This window comes from Acomys minous (genome assembly GCF_964271855.1).
Source record: "Acomys minous genome assembly, chromosome: 8".
Classification (NCBI taxonomy): Eukaryota; Metazoa; Chordata; class Mammalia; order Rodentia; family Muridae; genus Acomys; species Acomys minous.
Genome location: NC_140489.1, coordinates 8,204,139 through 8,227,546, shown reverse-complemented (window position 1 = coordinate 8,227,546; position 23,408 = coordinate 8,204,139). Strand labels below are relative to the sequence as shown.

Genomic DNA, 23,408 nt, shown 5'->3' with positions numbered 1-23,408 from the left:
TGGGAAAGCCAGGGTTCCCAGTAACGTGTGTGTGCTTACAGTTCATAAGGGCGGAGGCAGCACACGGCCTTGAGCTGACCTCGAGCAGTAAGATGGCATTTAATGCATGAGAAGCAGGGAGGCAGGGCGAGCAGCTCACTGTGGCGGCAGTCAGGGCAGCTAGCTGGCTGCAGCAAGACCAGAGGTGCTGGTGAGCCATTCCCACTCCCTGAAGGACACTCGACTTCTCAGTGGACTGCTGTTGGGGTGGACCTGCAGGGCCCCTTGACCTGGCTAGTGGATACAGGCACTAGCAGCCTTTGGGCAAGTCTTCTAAGTGTATCTGTTTGGGAGCTGTTTTCTGATTTTCAATACAACCTATTTAAACATGTTGAAATTTTGTTACAAAAATAAAAAGTTTTATTTCCTGATATAAAGCCCTCCAGTGCAGAGAAGCTGTTTTGTATAAACCAGCTCTAGCCAAGCCGCTGTGTCCCATCGAGTATGCCAGTGTCTCCACCTTTCAGGCCACAGCTCAGCGTAGAACACTTGCCTTGCATGCTGGAGACGCTAGGCTTAATGTGCGGAATTGCCAAAAAAAAAGGGCTGGGGCCACAGGTGGCTTTGAGGGTTTGATGAGCTCAGTCCAGGGTGGGGCTACCCTGGAGACGTCATGGTATATACCATAAGTATTTGGTTTTCCCTATTTGAGTGGGGACAGTGACAGTGTTGAGGAGTCAACAGCACTGGAGTAACAAGGCTCCTTGGTGAGGGCCCATGGCCCTTGGCACAGTTGCTGGTGGGAGCCTATGCTGCAAGGCAGGATCTGGAAGCTTTGGTACCACAGCCCTGTTTTCAGGGGCCACGTTCCCTGGCGACTGTTGAGCCTCAAGTTCACAAGGAGGCGATTTTGAGTCCACAGCAGATGTTACCAGGCCTGCCTCTGGCTGAGTATGCACACAGCCCTGTCAGGTGCTCTGTAGTGCCCTCTAGCCTAGATGCACTGTCAAGCCGGAGCTGCTGGACAGACTTAGCCAGGCCTCAGCAAGGACACTCTCGCCTGTTTGCTGGCATCTCTTTCCTAAGTTGCCCACAGCTGCTTGGTTTGCCAGTCCCATCTCCTGCCACTCTACCCCAAATGTGTATGTATGGGGAGGGACACAGCAGGGGAGAACCTCACTGCAAGCCTGAGTGGTGTGCGTGCGTGCGTGCAGTGATGGTGGTGGTGTGAAGGCCGTCCTGTGGGAGGGGAGGCCCCCATCAGGCAAGCTGCTGACTTAGGTCCAGGCAGAAAGCAGATGAGGGAAGAGCTGAGTCTTATCATTCTGGGGCTCCCAGAGCTAAGGGGCAGCACGTGAGGGCTAAGCGCCAAGGCTCAGCAGTAGGCAACGCTCAGAGAGGAGGGGCAGATCCTGTCACGGTGTCTGCTCACCAGGCGCATGACTGGCTGTGGGAAGGCTCATCAGAGCCAGGGCTTCTTGGGACTGGTTAGTCTAACGCACTGTGCTACTGGTGGCAGGACTCGGTTCCTGGCACCCCTCTAACGCCCTCCTCACTGACTGTGTAGCAACAGGAGGAGAGGGGCAGGTTCGGGGCAAAGAGCACCTGCAGCGTCCGGGCCAGGCTTCTGGGCATGCTCATGGTGGCATCATCTTCATGAACCCGGTCAACCATCAGTCGCATCAAGAGCTGGTTGGCCCAGGTGATGCCAAGGGCTGGAGAGAGGTGCTCGTGCCAGGCCCTGAGACACAAAGTGGATGTTGCTGCTTAGGCATACCCCACCCCACTCCAGTGTTGAGCATGCTAAGGTGTCCACACTCACCCCAGTGGCTTGGGCACAGACCCTTGGTCCTCCACCATTTCTGTCACCTGAAAAAAGCAAACAAGTGCGGGTTACTGACAGAAGCCACTTCAGCTGCATCCCTTCTACCAAGTCAATGCTGCTTTCCCCAAGTTCAAGGGCAACCTCTGTCCTTCCCTGCTAGCCTCGTGCCTACCTGGTTGACACACAGCACTGGGCTCCGGAAGGTGCTGCTCAGTCTTCGCAGTGCTGTCCCCAGTGATTGCAGGTGTTTGGCCCTCACAGCCGAGTTTTGAATATCAAACTCACAACGAAACGGGGCTGCAATAGAGTCTACCACCACCAGGCGGGCCATGCCCCTTGATAGCAGAATGGGGACCTTCTTACTCACGCACTCCAGCAAAGTGTCCTGTGGGGGACATACATCACCGTCTGTACTGGCTACACCTGGCCAGTGGCCAGGTGCTCAGAACTTCTGACCTGTAGCTGCCTCCCACCCCCCTGGGGTGAAGCTTGTTCCTGAGTCCAGTTAAGGGGTGTGGCCAGCACAGCGACACACCCTCTAGTAGTTCCACTGCAGACACTGAGGTCACTTAGCAATCTAGAGAGCAGCTCTGCTCAGTCTGCTTGAGTAGGGTGTGTGTGTGTGTGTGTGTGTGTGTGTGTGTGTGTGTGTGTGTGTGTGTGCGCGCGCGCGCGCACGCAGTGGTAGGATGGAATAGTTGTGTGGGAGTCAGTTCTGCACACATGAACCTGCACCATCCACACGGGCTCCACCCTAGAGAAAATGCTAGTGAGGAGAAAGTAGGGCTAATCCTGGGCCCATCTCCCCTGCTGTACACCCCAGGAGCACAATCTTTCTTGGGGCCACTGCCCTGTTGACACTAGGCTTGGGTGATTTACACTGTGGTCCAGAGTCTGACTGTAGCTGAGTGGCCCAGGTGGCAGGCGCACTTGGTAGGTGGGTGCTGTCAGAGGAAGGCCTTGCTAGTGGCCATGTGGCCACACTTGAGTGGTGGTAAGGGTTGAGGGTTTGGCCAGGACCTCCGTATTGCTCCTCAATTCAGGGACTTGAGGCAGTTTTGGCTGGCTAAGCAGGTAGCACTGGCTCACTGGCAGCCTCGAGAAGCTGTCAAGATTCTGGCATCCAACCCAGAGTAAAATCCAGTCTGTACTTCTCTCTAGGGTATCCCCAGGAGAGCCTCTTTGTGTGGAAAACGACAGCAGCAGCCTAGAAGACGCTAGCACTAACGTGAGTGTCTGCACTTCCCTTCAGCCAGGGTCTGGGCACCTCGGGGATGGCACTTGCCAACTGCGGCTGGGTCTGATGGCGAGGACAGGGGGAGGACAGGTGTGGTCCACATTGCTCTCCTTGGGCACGAGAGAGGAGAAGAGGCTCTGTCCACGCCCTATGGCCTTGAGCCCTAGAGAGGCCGACACTGACCACCCCCAGGGCCGGCCTGGCCTGACCCGTGGCTTTCTCTTGCAGTGACCTGTGCCTGGCTTGCTCTAAACACCACGATGCTGCTGCTGAGCGTGGCTCCAGAGCTGGCCCTGTGAAGGCCAGGATGGGGCTGGGAGGGCCCTGGGCCATGAGCCCGCTGTGCTAACTTAGTCCCCCTGCCCATGTGCTGCGGAGCACACGCTAATAACCACACCACTAGTAGGGTCTTGGAGAGCAACTCTCAGTAAACTTGGCGACCTGGCCCTGTTCCCTCCCTGGGAGGACCCGGAACAGGACACATCTGGTTCCTGCTGCTTCTATGGCCTCTCTGTGGCACTTGTCATGTGTTTAGTTTTCTGTGTTGTGTGTGATAATGTATTTTTATTGTACATTTTTAAAAATTAAAACTTTATATGCCTTACCACCTATCAGAATGAAAGTTTGTTCATAACTATTATTTTAAAATTAATTTTTTTTTTAATCATCATGTATGTGAGTGACCTGTGTGCATGCCATGGTGAGTCAGGACAACTTTGGAGTCAGTGGGTCAGCTTGCCATCCTCTCAGATCTTGTAACACTGGGCATGCCGAGGGTGCTCCCCGTGCCCCAATCACTACCCAGATTTCTATTTGGGGTACAGGGTTATTCCCCTCTCCAAGCTCCTGAATGAGTCCCCATTTGTCCCCCATCCCTGCAGACAAGAGCTCTACATTGTCATGGGTGTGGCCCTGCTTCCAGCTGCTGGAACTGAGCCCAGCCTGGCCAGCTTCTCTTCTGGCCGTGGGTTAGCCTCAGGCTCAGGCAGGGTCAACAGAGAACAGCAGCCAGGAGAGGGACCTGCCCTGGCTTGTCAGCTCTCAGGACCCCCACATCGAAGACACCACTGCTGCATGTCTAGGGCCACTTTTTCCTGGGTTGACTGACAGGTAATGTCCAGCAGCCAGTTTGCTCTGCCTTCAGGTAAGGAGTAGTGGTGTTGGTCTAAAGATAGGACAAAGGGACAGACTTAAGTAAGAATTTGAGTAGTGAGGTTTTTGTTGGTTTAGAAGGGGTCTCACTGTCTGGCCCTGGCCAGGCTGGCCTCTGCCTCCCAAGTGCTGAGATTAAAGGTGTGTGCCACCATGTCTGGCTTGACCAGTTTTTGAGTTGACTCTCCGTGATTGAGGGTGTGCCCTGGAGGCTGGCCCACAGGCTCCCTGCTGTGGCTTTAGAAAAGCACCGTTCATCTGACATCTCCAGTCCTGACTTTACCCTGCCAGGATATTCTCCATTGAGCCTGGTCTCTACACTTCAGGCCCCTGCACAGGTGACACTGGCTGAGTCACCGGACCATTTGTGAGTACAAACAGGCACTCACCACGTCAGCTACATGCTCAACGAAGATGTGGTTGCTGAACCTGATCTTCTGGATCACCTCCCCAGGCACGTCTGTCCGGAGCTGCGGTTGCTGTTCAATGAGCTGCCACAGCCGCTTGCTGGGGAAGACATCCTCTGTGCAGATGTAGACGGCCCCTGAGAAGCCAGAGCACCCAGAGCATACAAGAACCACAAACGGCCCCATGGCTGCACAAACCAAATGTAGTCTCTTCTGCCTGTCTCAACCTCTGTTCCTTATACGTTCTCGCCCAGAAGGGCAGCAGGCTAGAGCTAGTTAACCACCTGTGGCTACCTTGCTGGTCCCTAGGAACACAGGCTAGCCCTGTACTGACACCTGAACACACACATCCCCTGTTCCTGGACACCCTGCCATCTCCTCAGTGGGCTAGGCAGGACGGGACAGTACAGTGGATCACCCTGATTAAGGGCTTTGGGACGTGGTCCTCCAATGCAAGACAACTGACAGACTCCTGCCTCAGTCTGCATGGTGATGCTGGCGCCGCTGTGGTAAGTACAAGAGTGATGAACAGACATGAGCACCTGGGTCACGTGGGACACAGTGCCTGTGCCATAAGCTGCTGGGCCACTAGCAGGAGACCGTAGATTTGTGAGCAGTGGATTTTCAACAAAGATGCCAGTGCCTCAACTGAGAATCCACTTTCCCTTAGATGGTGCTGGGATTGCTGGAACACACATGCCCAGTTCTAGAACTCTCAGGAGAAAGATGAGAGTTTACCACAGGTGGTAAAGGCGCTTCGTGAGACAAACGCTGTTCATGTTTCAAAGGACTCAGTTAAGAAAGCAAAAATCATCCACAAAGTGGGAAACATAGCTGACAAGTTTCTGGATGTAATAGAGATATTTAAATATTTTTGCTAAAACAGGGTCTCAGTCCACAGGCCAGCCTCACTGTGGAGCTGGGCAGGCCTCCAGCTTGCACTGATCTTCCTGCCTGACCTCCTGAGAGCTGGGTTACAGGCATGCAGCACCGTAGCTGGATGGCAAGATTTAAGACTCAGTAGGCAGGATGCATTGAAAGAGCTCTGGGTCTAACGAGTGTCTTGGAGGAAGGCACAGCAGAGGCATGCTGCCAGAGACCTCAGGAAGCTGGCGGGAACACTGGCATTGCCACCACCACCAGGACAGGCACTGATGAGGATGAGGGAAACGGGCCTTCTGCCATTGCTTTTGTGACAGAAACCAACACGAAGGGGCACTGTGGTGAGGCCCCGGCTGGTGCAGGACAGGACGAAGCTTAGGAGGGGTCCTCAGACCTGCTCCCTAATGGCAGAGCATGGCTTATTCTGCCAGCTGTGCCCGTCAGCCCACGGAGGGCCTAGGCAGAGCCTCCCTGGGTCAGAGCCGCCCACATGCTGCTCAGACTACTGGCCCCAACCAAAAGGAAACCGCCCTATGTTCTCTGCCCAACCTTCCTGGTTCTGTGGGCTTGGTGCAGGGGTGAGGTGCCTCAGCGGTGTGGTAACTGCAAGGCCAGCTGCCCCCCCTGATTCCTTCTGACAGTCTGAGTACAGCTTCGCCTCCCACTCACTCTTGGAAGAAGAAAGCCAATCACGAGAACCACCCAAGAGAGAGAGTCACTGTCTCCGTGAGGACAAAGCCCTCCCCCTCCCGAGCCCCAAGCTGGACAGGGGTCCGAGTGCCACCTGTCTCAGACTGTCTCCCCTACTCCTCAGGAAGGGGCAGCTACTCACCAGCCTCCAGGCCTCCATATTGTTGTGGGAACTGCACAGTCAGGCAGAGCTGTAGGGCCAGCTGGGTCTTTCCTGCTGAGCTGCGGCCAGCCAGGCCAGTGATGCCTTCCAGAGGCAAGCCGCCTCCCAGGAACTGATCCAGGACGGGGCAGCCCAGGCTCAGGCGTTGATGCTGCTCGGGGAAGCTCGCCCTCTGCTGGAACAGGTGCAGCGCTGCAGGGAGCACGGGGTCAGGCTATGCTTCCAGCCTCCTGTGCCCTGCCCACAGCCTGCTACCTGCCCACAGCCTGCTAAGGGCCAGTGAGCCTGAGGCCTTTAAGGAAGTGCTGGCTCCAGATGCAGCATGGTTGGAGGCCTGGCAAAGCCATCACACACACACACATGGACAGGGTGCTGAGGGGAGAAGGCGGCTGCTTGGCTGTGCAACTGAGTATAATGCACACTTCCTAAGACGCCATGCACATACTCTAAGACATGGCCCGTCCCTGGTGGCCACAAGCTGCTGAAGAAATCCAAACTTATTTTGGGTTTAGTGGTCTACACAATTAATGACAGCACTTGGTGGCAGATGTATCTCCATGAGTTCGAGGCCAGCTTGAGCTACATACAAAATTCTAGGATAGTCAGAACTGCATAGAGAGACCCTGTGTCAAGAAGGAAAAGAGAAAGGAAGTCTAAGCTCCAGAACGTGGCAGGGTACCCTCAGCCTGGACAGCTTCAGGATGAAGAGAGACAGCAGCCAGGGCAGTGCGCTGTGAGAGCTCTGAGGGCGGGGCTTTGGGTGAGGCAGATGTCAGTAAGGCTAAGCCATCATGTGGAAGCCATCCTCAAGTGGCACGGCCTTGTACAGCTGCCTCGCCACACTGGGACCCCAACTTTGTCTTTTACTGTGAGGGCCTCCTCTGGGGTACAGGCACTCCAGGAGGGCTTTGTTGCAGAGCTGAGGCCATGGGCCCCACTGTTCAGTGCTGTGATATGGGCCATTTTTTTGTGGGCTCTGGGCAAGTCTCTTGGGCTACCTATCCTAGGGGAGGCTCACGCTGGCTCAGGGCAGCTGCTGCAGTCATTCCTCAGAGTCTGGAGCCTCCGGAGTAGGATGTCCACACAGTCCTGGGCTTTCCCACCCACCTGTGAGGACGCGGCTTCCCCGAAGGTGCAGAGAGGCTGCCCTCAGCAGGCACTGCACTTCGTGGCTGGGCAGCCTGGTGAGCCTCTGCAGGTCTGGTCCCGAGTAGCACAGCACCTCCTTCACAGACTTCAGTCCACCTGAAGTCACACAGATAAACCAAAGCAAGTCAGGCACTCAGCAAGGGTGGGAGGCAGAGAGCAGGGCTCCAGATCTGAGGGGACCAGTGACGGTGATTGGATTTACCCAGAAAATCTGGGGTAGTGTGACCAGTGGGTGAAGAGTGAGGGGAGGGCCCCACTGGAGGGATCTGCTGCTGTACCCTGTGACCTGGGCCTGACTGTCTAGTCAGCACCAGCAGGAGCCAGAGATGCGGCAAATCCTGAGTGCTACGAGGATGGGACTGTCACCCTGTACCACCCTTTGTCCATAGTCCCAGCTACTTGGGAAGCTGAGGCAGGAGGATTGACTAAGCCCAGGAGGTCCAAGGCCAGTTAGAGCCACACAGCCTGACCCTGTCTTTTAAAAACAAACAAAGCAAGAATAGAGTTAGGGGTTTAGCCTGGGACAGCACCTGTTGACCATGCACAAAGCCCTGAAGTTGATTGACACTGACAAACAGAGAAAGAGCAAAGTGAAAACCCAACTCTGAGCCCCACGCCAGGCCAGGCAGAAGTGAAAGGCACCACTCTGTGGAGGACCAAGGGCCGCTACTTGGAGAGGAGGGTGAAGAAACCAATTCTGGGCTCGGATTTACTTTACTTTCAAGCCAGTTGCCAGAAGAAAATACTAATCCCGGCACTGGGAAGCAGAGGCAGGAGGATGCCTGTGAATTCAAGGTCAGACTGGTCTACACAGTAAGTTCAGAGATCCTGCACTGTGAGACCCTGTTGCAACTAAAAAGAAAGAAAAATGCATTGCAGATCTGTCAAACCAGTTCACACAGTGGCAGAAAAGAACTGCCCCGAAGATGGGGGCGGAGTAGCTCAGCCTCAGCTGCCACAGCCTGCCGGGAGCTCAGGTGACTGACAAGCCAGATCTGAGGCCCTCTTTGAAGCAGAGCTGTGGGAGGTGGCGATGCAGACTCGGCTTAGCCTTCCCCAGCCTGTGGCACCTGCAGTGCACGCGCACAGCCATCCCCTCCCTTCACACACAGCCCCCCTTTTGCTTTGTTTTTTTGTTTTGTTTTGTTTTGTTTTGTTTTTGAGACAGGGTCTCTCTGTGTAGCCCTAGTTGTCCTGGACTTGCTTTATAGACTAGGCTGGCTTCGAACTCACAGAGATCCACCTGCCTCTGCCTCCCCAAGTGTTGGGATTACAGGCGTGCGCCACCGCACCCAGCCAACATACCCTTTTTAATTGCAGCAGTGATTCTGGGATTTAGGTCCAGCTGGTCCAAGTCCATATCCTCAGTGGGTTCACCACCAGCATGCACAACTCACAGAGACACAGTGACGGCAGCTAATCCCCATGTGCTTGCTGTCGACCTGTGGGAGTGAGCCTGTTGGGAAGCAGCACTCAGAGGGCAGTCAAGGTGGACGGTGGTTAGGTATGCCATGAAAGCACAGGGTGATGGACGGTGGTTAGGTATGCCATGAAAGCACAGAGTGGTGGACAGTGGTTAGGTATGCCATGAAAGCACAGGTGGTGGACAGTGGTTAGGTATGCCATGAAAGCACAGAGTGGTGGACAGTGGTTAGGTATGCCATGAAAGCACAGGTGGTGGACAGTGGTTAGGTATGCCATAAAAGCACAGGGTGGTGGACAGTGGTTAGGTATGCCATAAAAGCACAGGGTGGTGGACAGTGGTTAGGTATGCCATAAAAGCACAGGGTGGTGGACAGTGGTTAGGTATGCCATGAAAGCACAGGTGGTGGACGGTGGTTAGGTATGCCATGAAAGCACAGGTGGTGGACGGTGGTTAGGTATGCCATGAAAGCACAGAGTGGTGGACGGTGGTTAGGTATGCCATGAAAGCACAGGTGGTGGACAATGGTTAGGTATGCCATGAAAGCACAGAGTGGTGGACGGTGGTTAGGTATGCCATGAAAGCACAGGTGGTGGACGGTGGTTAGGTATGCCATGAAAGCACAGGTGGTGGACGGTGGTTAGGTATGCCATGAAAGCACAGGTGGTGGACGGTGGTTAGGTATGCCATGAAAGCACAGGTGGTGGACGGTGGTTAGGTATGCCATGAAAGCACAGGTGGTGGACGGTGGTTAGGTATGCCATGAAAGCACAGGTGGTGGACAATGGTTAGGTATGCCATGAAAGCACAGGTGGTGGACGGTGGTTAGGTATGCCATGAAAGCACAGGTGGTGGACGGTGGTTAGGTATGCCATGAAAGCACAGGTGGTGGACGGTGGTTAGGTATGCCATGAAAGCACAGGTGGTGGACGGTGGTTAGGTATGCCATGAAAGCACAGGTGGTGGACGGTGGTTAGGTATGCCATGAAAGCACAGAGTGGTGGACGGTGGTTAGGTATGCCATGAAAGCACAGAGTGGTGGACGGTGGTTAGGTATGCCATGAAAGCACAGGTGGTGGACGGTGGTTAGGTATGCCATGAAAGCACAGGTGGTGGACGGTGGTTAGGTATGCCATGAAAGCACAGGTGGTGGACGGTGGTTAGGTATGCCATGAAAGCACAGGTGGTGGACAGTGGTTAGGTATGCCATGAAAGCACAGGGTGGTGGACGGTGGTTAGGTATGCCATGAAAGCACAGGTGGTGGACGGTGGTTAGGTATGCCATGAAAGCACAGGCAATGCTTCTGTCTGCACTATGCTAAGTGGGCAGTTCAGAAGCCTAGGCTCATTCCAGACTGAACAAATACAGCCGTCCCTAATATCCTGAAGGCAGCAGTTCCTGCGTCTCAGCGGGAGTGGGGGAAGGAAAGTAGCTGGTGCTAGCTTGTCCTGGGCATGTATGGGGCCAGGTCCACACGCATGGGTCTTGCTCAGCCTTCTCTTACCTTTTTCTGAGTTTGGGATTTTAAGGGATGGACTGGGAAACTGAACCTCATCAGAGAACAACAGAAGGGGCAAGGCTGCTGCTCCACCCTCCCAGGAAGGGGCAGCCCCAGGACTCTACTCCTTCCCCCGGGCTGCCTATGCTAGGACTAGTCCAGTGTGACAAAAGATGTGACAATACACTGCAATTTCATCCATGGGTTCAAATGACAATGTCAAGAAGTGCTAAGTGTGGTGGTAGGGGTGGCTCAGGCTTGCTGTGCAAGTGTGAGGCTGTGAGATCCGGTGCTGGGCAGGCATGGTGGCCTGCCAGTTATCCCAGCACTCAGAAGGCAGAGATGGGGTTTTCAGAGCAGGTTCATAAGGCCAGTGATTGAGGAATACATGGGACATCAGCCTCTGGCTTCCACGCATGTCAACAGCCACGCACGCGCACACACACACACGCGCACACACACACACGCGCACACACACACACACACACACACACAAACAGTGTATGTGTGATGGGGGGTGGTAAGGCCGAGTAGCTGAGGGCCAGCATCTTGTATGACGCTTAGCACTTTAAAAATAGCTGAGTGAAGTCTCCAGCTGCAACAGTGGCATTAGCAAGGCCAGGAGACTGGAGCAAGCCTGGCCACAGCATCCCACCAGGCAGCTGCAGGGGAGGAGGGAGGCTGGCTTGAGAACATGTTTCTTCCTGAGGACACAGAGCCGCGGCGTCAGAACTCAAAGGTCCCCAAGCCGTCAGCTGACCTGTCCAGTGGTGAACCAGAGTAATCACAGGGCCTGGTGGAAGCTGGACAGAGGACGGGCCTGGTTCTGTCCCTGCACTAACAACTGCCGAGGCCTTGAGGCAGCTAGCCTTGTTTTACAAAATGCCAATGAACATCTGTCGCTTCAACACTGAGAACCTGTGTCTCAGACACTGGCACGGAGCTCTATGCTCCACCTGGCCGCCTGTCTTCCCGCCTTCCAGAGAGACAGGCCCCCACCCGCCTATGCCTCCTAACTGGGGAGCAGGCTATGACAGACTGAGCAAAGCTCCTGGGTTGCCGCTGTTTGGGAAGCCAGGCCAATTAGCCAGAGAAACCAGAGGATGAGACGCGCGTGGCGGCTCACTGCTGTATCAGCACTAGGACGGCTGGGGCAGGACTGTTGGGAGTCCGATGTCAGCCTAGGCTACACGCACCGTTGAGACTCTGACCTTAAAAAACGCCACCAAAAAAAAAAAAAGTCACAGGCCAAGTCTATAGCGACTGGTCAAGCTGTGGCTGGCCCGGGACTCTGGGTTCGATCCCTTCAAACCCCGCTACGGGGCTGAAGGTGCGCCCCGCCGGAGAAGATCGTTCTTTGAGCTCCGGCCCGAGCCTGGGCGCTCGAAACCCACGGTGCCCTCTGCCCACTCCCGGCGCCCCAAGCCCCACCACTCACGCTCTGCTCGCCTCCGGGATCAGCCGCCGTGCGAGCTCTCCCGCGCGCTCCGCCCGCTCCAGAAGCCCCGCCCACGTCCGTCTTCTCTTCCAATGAGCGGCAGGACTGTGAGTCTGCCCCACCCAGCAGAAACGAAGAGGCGGCTACGTGGCTGATTAACTGGCCAATCAGAAGTCACTATTTTCCCGAAAGGGGCAGAGAGCTCCCCATCTCTCGCCGCCGATTGGTGGACTGCTGCAGGGGCGGGGACCTTGCGCGGATTGGAGAAGCTCGGTGTTGGGGCGGATACCACTCTCCCATTGGCTCATGTTACGAACTGCGGTTGCGGATTGGGCTGCGGCGTTGTCATTGTGCTGGCGGGCGGGGCGGGGCGGGGCCCTGTGCGGGCTCGGCGCGGGCGGTGGCGTGAGGGGCTCAGGCGGAGACATGTCCTCGGGGGTGGCCGCGCGTCGCGACGCCAAGAAGCTTGTGCGCTCGCCCAGCGGCCTGCGCATGGTGCCGGAGCACCGCGCCTTCGGGAGCCCGTTCGGCTTGGAGGAACCGCAGTGGGTTCCGGACAAGGAGGTGCGTCCAAGCCCCCGCGTCCCCAGCCAGAGCCTGGGCGTCTCCCCGCCTCCGCCCTCGGGGCGCTCGGCCGCGGCTCCCCTCCGGGCGTCCCCGCTGTCCCTCCCGTGCTGTGGGGCGTTTTCCATTCCTTGGCGGTCATTGGCTGCGCGGTGCAGAGCCAGGGGAAGGGCGAGGGCGCTGTGGAGTGGCCCACCAGTGGGCGGTGCGCTAGTTTGGGGCTGGGGTGGGTCCGTGGGAGCGAGGGTGAGGGAGTCCGCCTCCATCTGCCATTGGAGGTTCGGTGCCAAGGAGTTTGCAGGCTACGGAGTTGTAAGCTCTGCAAAGCTTGGACACTTGGGAGAAAATAGGAGCACTTTATGCATTCCATGCGATTTTATTCCGGAGTAAATTAACTATATCTAAAATGTATCAACTAAGTATTGATGACTTTTATAAACTTTTTTTTGCATTTACTTTTTACATTTATTCTTGTGTGTATGCGGCTTTACCCTCATGCCACAACGTGCGTGTGTAGGTCAGAGGACAATTTATGGAAGATAGGTTTTTTTTTTCTTAAACTATGTGGGTCCCCAGCTATGGAATTCAGGTCTCAGGTGTGGCTGTGTGGTGAGCCATCTCAATGGTTCTTATAAATTCATCCATTTCTCCTCCTCCTTCTTCCCTCTTTCTTTTTTCTTTTTCCATAAAGCGAGTCCTCACTATAAAGCTCTGGCTATTCTGGAACTCACTACATAGAATAGGCTGGCTTAGAACTCACTTAGATCTGCCTGTGTCGGCCTCCTGTGTGCTGGGTATGCACTGCCACACCCTGTTGCTGTGTTGACTAAGTTGGCCTTGAACTCACTGAGATCCTCCTACCACACTCCCTGAGTGCTGGAATTTAAAGGTGTGCTCCACCACACCTGACACCCTCCGAAAAACTTTAAGTTAGAATCCGTGCTCCGAATTCTAATCAGCTGCTTTTCTCTGACTGTGGGATCTCATCCACAGGTGGGTGAGGCCCTACAGTTTCTTTGAGGGAGGTTCAGCATTCTTAAAACAGTGGGCATTGGGGGCTGGAGAACCCACCTGTGCAACCAGAGGCTGCTGCCCTTGCCCTGCCACTCCCGAGTTCAATTCTGAAGTTACTTGAGAGCCCCTATATCAGTGCTGGATTCTCAGAGCCCTGAAAGAGGCCCAGATGACTCCTGGTGTAGTAGGTGTGTCATGGAGCTGTCCCTGTCGTCCCTGGCTGAGCCATTTTAGTTCTGCACTTTACCCTTGCACTTAGGAATCTGAGCACACAGACCATCCTTTCTCCCATGTCTATGAAGGTAACTGAACACAACCCTGAGTGCCCTTAGCTCCCCTGAGGTGCGTGTGGGCTTCAGAATGGGAAAGCATGATCACGTGCAGTGGTGCAGCGTGGTAAGGATGGGATACAGCCCGGAACGCCAGTTGTTGGAAAGCGAAGACAAGAAAATAGTTTATGACCAGCCTGGGCTACACGGCTGTCTCACAAAGTGGGGTTGTTGGGAGATGAGTCAGTGGGTAAGAGTGGTTGTTGCAAATAAGTTTCAGAGAAACACCCAGAACTGGGCAGCAGCTGTTTCTAGGAGAGCCCGGTAATGCACAGATTGAAATAGCGGGTACATGTGGGGCAGGTACAAGAGGCCTGTTGGGGTGGGAAGCCATGCCGGTGAGGATCAAGAGCTGAGGCCCTTGGAAAAGTGTTCTCACTGTCCTTAAGCCTAGACTAGCTTTTTCAACATTTTCCCTGTTGCTGTCTAAGGAGCCTTTGCTTTCATGCGATTGACACCTGAGATCATAAGTCTGGATGGCCTGGTAGAAAGGCCACATCTGTGCCAAGAGGGTAGAGGTTGTCTCTGACAAGTGACTCCAAAGAAGGGCATGGGCTCAGCGAGTGGCTCGTGGGGTCAGAAAGGGCTTTGCTTTGCAGGAGTGACCAGGGATGGAAGAGATGGCAGGAACAGATTTGGGATGCCTGCCGAGCTTGGTCTAGTGCTGAACTGGCTGGGCAGGGGTGGCCTGGGCTGTGCCTATGGGGGCGGGGTGCTTCGTAGCCTGCCTGGGAAGGGCTGGGATTTCACAATTGTTTTATAGGGTCACAGTGTAAAGTTCGCCCCATGCTCTTCCCAAGGCGGCAGGAGCCTCCCTGTGTGTTCTAGCTCTGGAACTAGTGGCCCTGTGAGAAGCTTCAGTCCTGTGCCTGGCTGAGATTTGTGTAAAAGTCAGGAGAAAGTTCCTGATCAGCTTCCAGTCTGTAGTTTGTTTCTCACCACAGTTTTTTTTGTTGTTTGTTTGTTTGTTTTGTCTTTGAGCTGTTTGCCAGCTCTGTAAGTGTAGAAAGTCTGATAGCAGTCCCTGTGCTAGAACTGCTCTCACCTCCACTGCAAAGGCAGCCAGCTTCCAGCTGGCCGATTCATAGGTCCTTATCTCATGCCTCTATGTGTGCTCTTTGCCTTCTACTTTGAATATTTCCCCCCCTTTTTCAGGACAGTGTTTCTTTCTGTTGCCTTGGCTGTCCTAGACTCGCTTTGTAGACCAGGCTGGCCTCGAACTCACAGCTATCTGCCTGCCTCTGCCTCCCAAGTGTTGTCATTAAAGGCGTGCGCCACCACTGTCCCGGCTCTTCCAACTTCAGAAAAAAAAAATGTATACGATTTTTTCTTGCATGTATGTCTGTGTACCACATGCATGCTTGGTACAAGCCCTGCAGAAGTGTTGGGTCACCTAGTACTGGAGCTATGAGCCACTATGTAAGTGCTGGCTGGGTACTAAGCCCAGGTCCCCTGCAAGAGCAGCAAGTGCTCTTAAGTGCTGAGCCATCTCTCTAGCTCCTGAACTAGGCTGTTGCTTCCTATTGGCTTCCCATTAGTTAATAAACAGTCGATACTGGTGCCTGTGTGTGTGTGTGTGTTTGTCTGTGTGCACACGCGCATATGCATATTAGAGTAGAGGCCACACTTCAGGCTATTTCCTTCAGCCAGCACCACCTGTGTTTTTCAGACAGGGTCTCCCACGGAATCTGGAGCTCACCTATTGGCTGGCCAGGGTCTGCTTTTGTCCACTTGCCCAGGTGCGCATGGCTGTGCCCGGCTTTTATGTGGGTCTGGGGATCTGAGCTCAGGTCCTCACATGCTTATGTGGCAAGTACTTTGCCAACTGAGCCATCTCCCAGCACCCTTTATAAAATGTTTTATTTTATCATTGTGTGTAAGTGTATGTAGTATGTTTGTTTACATGCCGTCTTAGTTAGGCTGGGGACAGACCTAGGATCAAGGAAAACATTCACTCTGGATTAGGTCCAGGGATGAGATTGCAGGGCTTGGTGTGCACCATAATAAGAAAAGCCATGAATATGGAGCAGGCCATTCTATTCTGAGTGTAAGGACAGAGAATAGATGGTTAGCTAGTTTACCTACACAGGACTTCAAAAATCAGACCGAGATAGATGACCTGTTTCTTGGTAAAAACCTTGTTAACCTCTGACATAAAAAACTATTGCTTTGAGCTTATAATAAACTTGTGAAATGAAAAACAGATAAAACTATTTGCTTTGAAGTTATCATGAACTTGTAGAATGGAAGGTAGATTAAAAAGTATTGCTTTGAAAGATAAAGAATGAAGCCAGGTGTGTGGTGCACGGCTTTAGTCCCAGCACTCAAGAGGCAGAGGCAGGCGGAGCTCTGTGAGTTCGAGGCCAGCCTGGTCTACAGAGTGAGTCCAGGACAGCCAGGACTACAGAGAGTGTACCTGACTTCTGGGGTGGGAGAGCTTGAAGCACGATGCAGACTCAGTGGTGAGTGCCCTGTTCCACTGCTGTCAAGAGGAAGAGTGGCAGAGGAAGGCCAGCAAGCCCTGTTCACTGTGGAAGTGAACTGCAGCTGCCACCCTATCCCAGGTCTTTCTGTCACCCTACTCAGTACCATTCTCCTGCCTGTGTGTGTAAATCCGTGTGCACAGAAGACTTCGCCCAAGTCCAGACTCAGAGCCTTCTGTTTCCCTCTCCTGTGTGCACATTTCAGGCCACACTGGACCTCTTGTTTTGTGTTCTGCTCTAGCGTCTTTGTCATGGGCCCCAGGCAGGTGTGCGTTCAGAACCATACTTCCTAAGAAGAGTCCTCATGCTCTCCTTTGTGTGGAAAGCAGGGTTGACTTAGCCTTTCCCCAGTGCAGGCCGTTTCCTGCTATGGAACACCGCACTCACTTTACACCACTGAAGGTGAGCTGCACCTGCATGCAGAGTCTGAAGGAATCAAAACCCCTCTGGTCTGAACTGTGTGCCTTTGCACCCCACAGACTATTGGCCATCAGTATTTAGGCACTTCCTAAAAAGCCAGGCGAGGTGGCGCACGCCTTTAATCCCAGCACTGGGAGGCAGAGGCAGGATCACTGTGAGTTTGATCCTGGTTTACTAAGCAAGTCTAGGACAGCCAACGCTACACAGAGAAACTCTGTCTTGAAAAACAAAACAAAAAACAAAAAGAGCTGCCCTCCTAACGTAGAGCCTTGGCTGTGGTCTGACCAGTCTTCTCTGGCTTCTGAGCTACACACTGAACACAATGGCTGTCCTACCTTGCAGTTTCATAATCTACCTCTGCAGGCCGCTTCTGCTGGCAGAAGGTTGGCTTTCTCAGCAGCTTTTCCTGGCACCTCTTGGCCCTGCCCCAGCAGTTAGCCAAGTAACAGAGCTGGATTATAATATTGGGTCACATTCCCTCCTAGTGTCCAAGATGTATGCAGTGTGACGCCAAGTTTGACTTTATCACCAGAAAGGTAAGCTGAGGCTGTGGCGGGCATGCAGTGCAGGGGAGGACTGGGCCCAGTAGACTGAGTGAGTTCTTCCTGGGGAAAGCCCAGTCCCTCAGAGGAACTGGATCTTACAGGCCATTTTGATACCTATCAGTCACTGGGGCAGCTCTCCCACAGGGTCAGAGACAGCCTGTGCTGGGCAGCAAGAAGGGGGAGGAGTTGAGGGCTTGGGTTGTGGTTGAGTGGTTGAACTGCTTGCCTAGAATGCACAGGGCCATGGCTTCAATCCTGACTCACCCACACCCACGTCGAGACAGAGAACAGAACCTCTTTCAGTCCTTTTTTCCCACGTGGGGCAAAGCTCTGCTGTGTGCATACTGGGTTGTGTGGACGTGGCACATAGCTACAGGTGCATTCAGTGTTCTGAGAGCACTGGCTAGCAGGGCAGGCCTGGTGCATCTTTTGACTCTCTCACTGTCCAACCTTCACTCTCATCAGCATCACTGCCGCCGCTGTGGGAAATGCTTCTGCGACAGGTGCTGCAGCCAGAAGGTACCACTTCGGCGTATGTGCTTCGTGGACCCAGTGCGTCAGTGTGCTGAGTGTGCCCTGGTGTCCCACCGTGAGGCTGAGTTTTATGACAAGCAGCTCAAAGTGCTCCTAAGCGGTAAGCATGGCAAGTGGACATGCCGTGGCCTGCTCCAAGATGGTGTGGCCTGCCTCCTCCTCTACTTAGAGGAGGCTCTAGAGCTGATTTCCGAGATGGAAATGACTTACTGGGCATCAGATGGACAGGGACCTGGGGCCAGCAGCACCTTCCCCAGGTGGAAGGCTGTCATTCCTAGTCGTTTTGTGTGACCATGGCCCTCAGAGAAGTTGTAGCAGATGCTGGTTCTCTTGGATGTGGGGCCTGCCTCCCACAGCTCTGCCAAGCAGCACGGCTTCTCAGTGCTGCAGGCCCATCTGTACCACACAGGCGGGGCCAGCCTCTTCTCTACCACTTTGGCCTTGCCCACCCTGCTGTAGAGTACAGTTACTGATACTTGGTCTGGGACTTGATGACCTTCTCTGAAGGTTATAACCAAATTCACACTTAGTATGCATAGCAATGCCTTTATTTTATGTGGCTGGGTATTTTTCCTACATGATGTCTATGCACCATGTGCCCACCTCATGCCTACAGAGGTCGGAAGAGGGAGTCCATTTCCCTGGAACTGGAGTTACAGGAAGTTGAGCCACCATGTGTGTGCTGGGAATTGATTCCAGGTCCTCTTAGAGAACATTATGCTCTTATCGGAGCCATCTCTAGCCCCCAGGCAGTGCCTTTTTAAGCTTCTGAGACCCTTAACATGATTGCCTGTTTGCCTAACAAAGGGACCGTAAACTGTCATATATATCAGCCTGTCCTCTCTTGTCTGGTAATGGAGGAAGGCCTTTTTAAGAAAAATTCATTCATATTACATCTCAGTTGTTATCCCATCCCTTGTATCCTCCCATTCCTCCCTCCCTCCCTCCCTCCCGCTTTCACTCTATTCTCCCCTATGACTGTGACTGAGGGGGACCTCCTCCCCCTGTATATGCTCATAGGGTATCAAGTCTCTTCTTGGTAGACTGCTATCCTTCCTCTGAGTGCCACCAGGTCTCCCCATCCAGGGGACATGGTCAAATATGGGGCACCAGAGTTCATGTGAAAGTCACTCTCCACTCTCCACTCAGCTGTGGAGACTGTCCTGCCCATTGGTTAGATCTGGTTCGGGGTTCGAAGTTTACTGCACGTATTGTCCCTTGGCTGGTGCCACAGTTTGAGCAGAACCCCTGGGCAAGGAAGGCTTTTTATGTCCTTGAGTGCATGGGTCTGGGGGCAGGGAGATCAAGCAGTAGGTCATGTGTGGTTTGGTTTTGTTTTCCAAGGAGCTACCTTCCTTGTTACTTTGGGGGACTCAGAGAAACCTGAGACCATGGTTTGTCGTCTTTCCAACAATCAGAGGTAAGAGCTGAAGTCCCACTAGCACTGGGCAGGGTTGATAGGCTTTCGGCCTCAGTCTCATGAGTATCTCTTTTGTTGGTTATAGATGCTTGATTCTGGATGGAGACAGCCATCATGAAATCGAGATTGCACACGTCTGTACTGTGCAGATTCTCACAGAAGGCTTCACTCCTGGAGGTACATGCCTTTCCTGAGCAGGAGGGGTCTAGTACCTATGTGGGCAACAGGAGGTACTGCACTTGGTCCCAGGATGGCCTGCCATGCCCTTCATTGGGGCTTATGTTAAGTCAGTAACTTTAGAACCCACCAGGTAAGTGCAGAGGGGAGATTCCTGCTGTGTCATGGTTTCCTGTTATTTAGGTCATCTTATTTACTGTTAGATGGTGCCCCAAATGCAGTGTCTGAGGTCCCAGACAAGGTCTGTGGTGGTGGCTGATCTGGAGCCTGCTTGAGGGCCTGCCTGCAGCCACGGTCCTTGTTCAGTGAGCTTTAGTCTCGGCTGAGCCTCACCGTGTTGGTTGAACTGCACATTGCGCATTATGACCCTGCAGATCTGACCTGATGCATCTTGCTTTCCATTTTCTGACTGATTCTCGGTTGTGTCTTCTTTGCACTGCCTGCCTACCTTCTTCAAGTAGAAAAAGACATTCACACTTACACCAGCCTCCTGGGGAGCCTGCCTGCCTCTGAAGGTCAGCCTCCATCCTCCCCTGGGTTGCTCCTCCAAGCATGCTGTGATACCTGTCCTTCTATGACTCCTGTGCTTCTGTCCCTTGGGGTGGGTTCTGAAACTTGGGGTCACTTATTTTGATTAAGAGAGATTCAAGGTTCACCATAGGAGCCTATAGAGCACAAGTGAAAATGTCCTGAGAGAACTAAGTAAGCTTGCTCAGTTCTTCCCCAGGGAGAAGTTATGCAAGAGCTGACAGATAGTGTCTGCGAGCCCACAGTGCACTGAGCCAGCTGTGTGGACATCCTTTGCTGACTGGGCACCAGGCATATACACTGGTGGCAGCTTTCATCACTGCACGCAGTAGCTCACTCAACACACTGGCCCCCAGGGATCCCTGGCTCTCAGCTCCTCCACCTCAGTCTCTTGAAAGCAGCAGTAAGAGGGGCCTGGCTAATGGAATAAAACAGGAGGTGCATGAAGTGTTAAGCTCACTAAAGATACCCTCGTGCCAAAGGCAGGGTCTAGAAATCTAGACTCACCCCTCACTGGCACCCCCTTTCCCAGGGTGTCTGAAAGTCAAGAACGTCTGCATGTATGTACATGTACTGTGCACATGCCTAGTGCCTTCAGAGATCCCTAGAACTGGAGCTACAAATGGTTGTAAGCCATCATTTGTAGGTGCTGGGAACTGAACCTAGGCCTTCTGTAAGAGCCGTCTCTCTAGTCCCCATTGGGGGTAAATTTTGGTGGCCACCCAAAGCATAGAACAGCCACAACCAACAGTGGCCATTACCACTTTCAGTACAGTTTTATTTTTATTTTTTATTTTTTAAATATTTATTATGTATACAGTGTTCTGCTTGCATATACACCTGCAGACCAGAAGAGGGCACCATATCTCATTGTGGATGGTTATGAGCCACCATGTGGTTGCTGGGAATTGAACTCATGACCTCTGGAAGAGCAGCCCATGCTCTTAACCACTGAGCCATCTCTCCACCGGTGGTAGATAGACATAGCCCAGATAGGAAGTTCTGCAACAGCTTGGATCAGGCAGCTCAGCTGGAGTTCTTCAGGTGGGTTTCTAGGCTTCCGAATTAGAATATAGTTCAGAAAGCCTCTGGGTGGGCCCAGCTCTCTCAACAAGAGCCTTTACAGGCAAGGAAGTCAGGCTTCTTCCTGGCTGTGGTCTGCATGCTCTCTCCAGGGGCCAGTGGGACTCAGACTGCTTCGATTTTATGATGGTGTCTGATTAGAGGCAAGCCATTTCCCAAAATGGTTTCCTTCTGGTCACCATGGCCCTGACAAGACTTACCTGTTTCTCAAGTGGTTTATTCCTAAAGCAGACCCTAAATTAAATCATTGTGCTTAGAGCAGGTGGTCATAGCCCAGAGATGGAGCTGTGACTTGGCAGGCTGACCCCCAACAGGGACCTCCATGGTACGGCAAGGTGTGAAAGAATGGTGCTTGACTGGGTAGTGGCATCACTGCTGCATTAGCAGTCGGCTCAGCTTTGGCCTTGGTTGAAACAGGCTCATCTGTGGCCTCCAACCTCTATCTGGTTCCTAAAGTAGTTTCTGTACTTCCACTGCTCTGGCTTTGTGTCCATGTGTAGTTTCTCTTATGGTAGAAAGGAGCAAGGCATGGATAAAGAAGGCTTGGCAGTTCCTGCACCAGGTCAAAAATCCTGTTCTCAGTGATATGGTACCTTTAGTTTATCCTGGCCCTGGGAATCACAAGCCAACTTTATATCTGTTTCCTATTCTCTGTGCACATGGGGTCTCTGCAGAAGCAGGAGTTAGTGTCACTCACCACTGCATGTTTCCAACAAAGGTTGCTTTCTGAGCAGCGCACAGGGCACTAAGGTGCTCTATATGACAGCTCATCTCCCTCCTCCTGCAGGCAGCACTCGTGCCACAGGCATGTTCCTGCAGTACACAGTGCCAGGGGCAGAGGCTGCAACACAGCTCAGGCTGATGGCTGGAGAGGATGCAAGTGGCAGCAAGAAGCAGGCTGCAGCATGGCTGGCAGCCATGCACAAGGTAAGCTCATAGACAAGTGGTTTTCCCAAAAGATTACCACATAGCTGGGGTGCCCCTAGAAACCCCCTAAAAGGCACAGAACCAGTCATGCTTTATGGTGTTCTGCAGGCTACCAAGCTCCTCTATGAATCACGAGACCAGTAACTGCAAAGGGAACTGAGCTAAGAGTGACGGAGTCCAAGCTGCTTGCCCCTGCCTGTGCACTCAGGGTTCTGTCCTGTGTGTGCTTGGAAATGCAATTCAAGTATCTGGAAGCAGAGTGTTTCACTTACCTAGTGCAGTATGTGCCCTGCTGATTAACGCTTTGAAGAGCTTACGTTATAGTGCATTGTTGGTACTTAACTAGGGTTGGGAGAAGCTGCACTACAGTACTGCTAAGACAGGTTTAGCATAACCTATTCCATGTTTCTATAAATTCCCAGGCTCATTAGAGGTTTTCGGCCCTATTTCCACAGAAACAAATTCGGTGGTGATCACTCAGGCCTCTGCCTATCCTCAATAGCCTGTTTACAATGCCTTAGCCTGTTTATAGACTCTCTGTTCACTTTGTCACTAATTCAGGAAAGTGAACAGTCCTTTTGTATGTCACTAAAAGGAAGGCATCACCTTTGTGTTTTCTACTTCTCACTGTTTCACTTTATTAAAATGGCTGTACAATAATTTGTATATAAAGTGTATGATTAAAACTTATTTTTAAAGTACATAACAGGCTCTGGCGTCACTTTGTGCAGCTGTTCTGCGTCCAGAACACAAGACTCTCAGCCAGGTGTGAGACAGCAGTTTATTGTCCACGTCACACAGCATCGGTGGTGTGTGTACAGAATGCCACCTGTACAATCAGTACTTGGCAGCTGACTACAGCACTGCTCCCCAGAGCCTACACAACAGATTTATACACAGTTATGCACAAGACTCACATGAAAAATAAAGCGTAAGGGCTTGTGTTTTGATGAGGAAGAAATATTTCCAACACAACTCTGGTAGTTTTCAATGGCCTAGTTGAAAAATAGTCTTGGTGTATAAAAAGCCTGTCTACAGAGTTCAAGCCCCAGGGAATAGAGCTTATCTTGCTAGAAATGTGACCACAGGGATAGCATCCCAGTCTGCCAGGTGGCTCTCCTGAACAGGCTTTGCCCAGCCTACCATAAACTTAGACTCATGGTTGCCCAGACTCCCATGTCTAAATGCACTCAGAATAGAATGAGCTCATGCCAAAGGGGGGCATAAAAATGACACTGTACAGTTAGAAACAGTAGGACTCAAGAGAACCCCGTGTGCTGAGGCATGCAAGTCCAGCCACAGCCAAGAGTCATCAGGTAACTAAACAACAGTTTCCAAATGGGCTCCTTTGGTAATGATGTGAGAAAGGATGATGGTCTGAGACTTTCCATGAAAGGGTGGCCAAAGCCACCTGGTAGCAGCTTACTCTTGCTGAAAGTCTGAGACACCAAACTTAAGAAGGGGCCTTTGGGCCGAGTCAGCTTTATCTTCATTGGCAACTGCCAGGGCTCATAGTTATAGGACTTATTGGCAACAAGGG

The 23,408-nt window shown here is 52.9% G+C and overlaps 3 protein-coding genes across 16 annotated transcripts in view; 2 read left to right on the top strand and 1 right to left on the bottom strand.

The window, feature by feature from the left end:
• Positions 1–3,645, top strand: part of KLC1 (kinesin light chain 1) — a 39,583-nt gene extending 35,938 nt beyond the window's left edge. For all 10 annotated transcript variants that reach the window (XR_014780955.1, XR_014780956.1, XM_084791981.1 and 7 more), the window contains 2 exons: positions 2,966–3,032; positions 3,270–3,645. Coding sequence is in view for 8 of the 10 variants with exons in the window: in XM_084791981.1 (XP_084648107.1) it covers positions 2,966–3,032; positions 3,270–3,272 (70 nt within the window). In the remaining 2 variants the exon portion in view is untranslated. The remainder of the gene's footprint in view (positions 1–2,965; positions 3,033–3,269) is intronic.
• On the bottom strand, positions 377–11,968 carry XRCC3 (X-ray repair cross complementing 3). Of its 3 annotated transcripts, none has more exons than XM_084791991.1 (8): positions 11,845–11,968; positions 8,790–8,940; positions 7,443–7,580; positions 6,315–6,527; positions 4,583–4,716; positions 1,977–2,189; positions 1,802–1,848; positions 377–1,720 (listed from the first exon to the last, which is right to left on the bottom strand). In XM_084791991.1, exons 2-8 carry the CDS (start codon positions 8,842–8,844, stop codon positions 1,486–1,488), a joined length of 1,035 nt encoding a protein of 344 aa, XP_084648117.1. In that variant the 5' UTR covers positions 8,845–8,940; positions 11,845–11,968; the 3' UTR covers positions 377–1,485. The 3 variants fall into 3 exon arrangements, with proteins under 3 accessions (XP_084648117.1, XP_084648115.1, XP_084648116.1); XM_084791989.1 differs by having other exon boundaries at positions 4,583–4,737; positions 11,845–11,959; XM_084791990.1 differs by having other exon boundaries at positions 4,583–4,737; positions 8,790–8,926; positions 11,845–11,959.
• A 240-nt stretch (positions 11,969–12,208) lies between these two features.
• Positions 12,209–22,574, top strand: ZFYVE21 (zinc finger FYVE-type containing 21). Of its 3 annotated transcripts, none has more exons than XM_084792432.1 (8): positions 12,209–12,408; positions 17,140–17,190; positions 17,665–17,833; positions 19,078–19,153; positions 19,239–19,330; positions 19,792–19,845; positions 21,729–21,868; positions 21,977–22,574. In XM_084792432.1, the coding sequence occupies exons 1-8, from the start codon at positions 12,271–12,273 to the stop codon at positions 22,010–22,012; spliced, it is 756 nt and encodes a 251-aa protein (XP_084648558.1). In that variant the 5' UTR covers positions 12,209–12,270; the 3' UTR covers positions 22,013–22,574. The 3 variants fall into 3 exon arrangements, with proteins under 3 accessions (XP_084648558.1, XP_084648557.1, XP_084648559.1); XM_084792431.1 differs by having other exon boundaries at positions 19,789–19,845; XM_084792433.1 differs by lacking the exon at positions 19,792–19,845 and having other exon boundaries at positions 12,211–12,408.
• Positions 22,575–23,408: the final 834 nt, after the last annotated feature.

What these genes read in the sequence shown, in the direction of transcription:
- ZFYVE21 (XM_084792431.1), top strand. Translation starts at nt 12,271, where the DNA reads ATGTCCTCGGGGGTGGCCGCGCGTCGCGACGCCAAGAAGCTTGTGCGC. An exon ending in TTGACTTTATCACCAGAAAG is followed by an intron (nt 17,191 to 17,664) that starts GTAAGCTGAGGC and finishes CACTCTCATCAG; the next exon opens with CATCACTGCCGCCGCTGTGG. An exon ending in CGTCTTTCCAACAATCAGAG is followed by an intron (nt 19,154 to 19,238) that starts GTAAGAGCTGAA and finishes TGTTGGTTATAG; the next exon opens with ATGCTTGATTCTGGATGGAG.
- XRCC3 (XM_084791989.1), bottom strand. Translation starts at nt 8,844, where the DNA reads ATGGACTTGGACCAGCTGGACCTAAATCCCAGAATCACTGCTGCAATT. An exon ending in CAGTGCTGTGTGTCAACCAG is followed by an intron (nt 1,849 to 1,976) that starts GTAGGCACGAGG and finishes TGCTTTTTTCAG; the next exon opens with GTGACAGAAATGGTGGAGGA. An exon ending in TCTGTGCCCAAGCCACTGGG is followed by an intron (nt 1,721 to 1,801) that starts GTGAGTGTGGAC and finishes TTTGTGTCTCAG; the next exon opens with GGCCTGGCACGAGCACCTCT.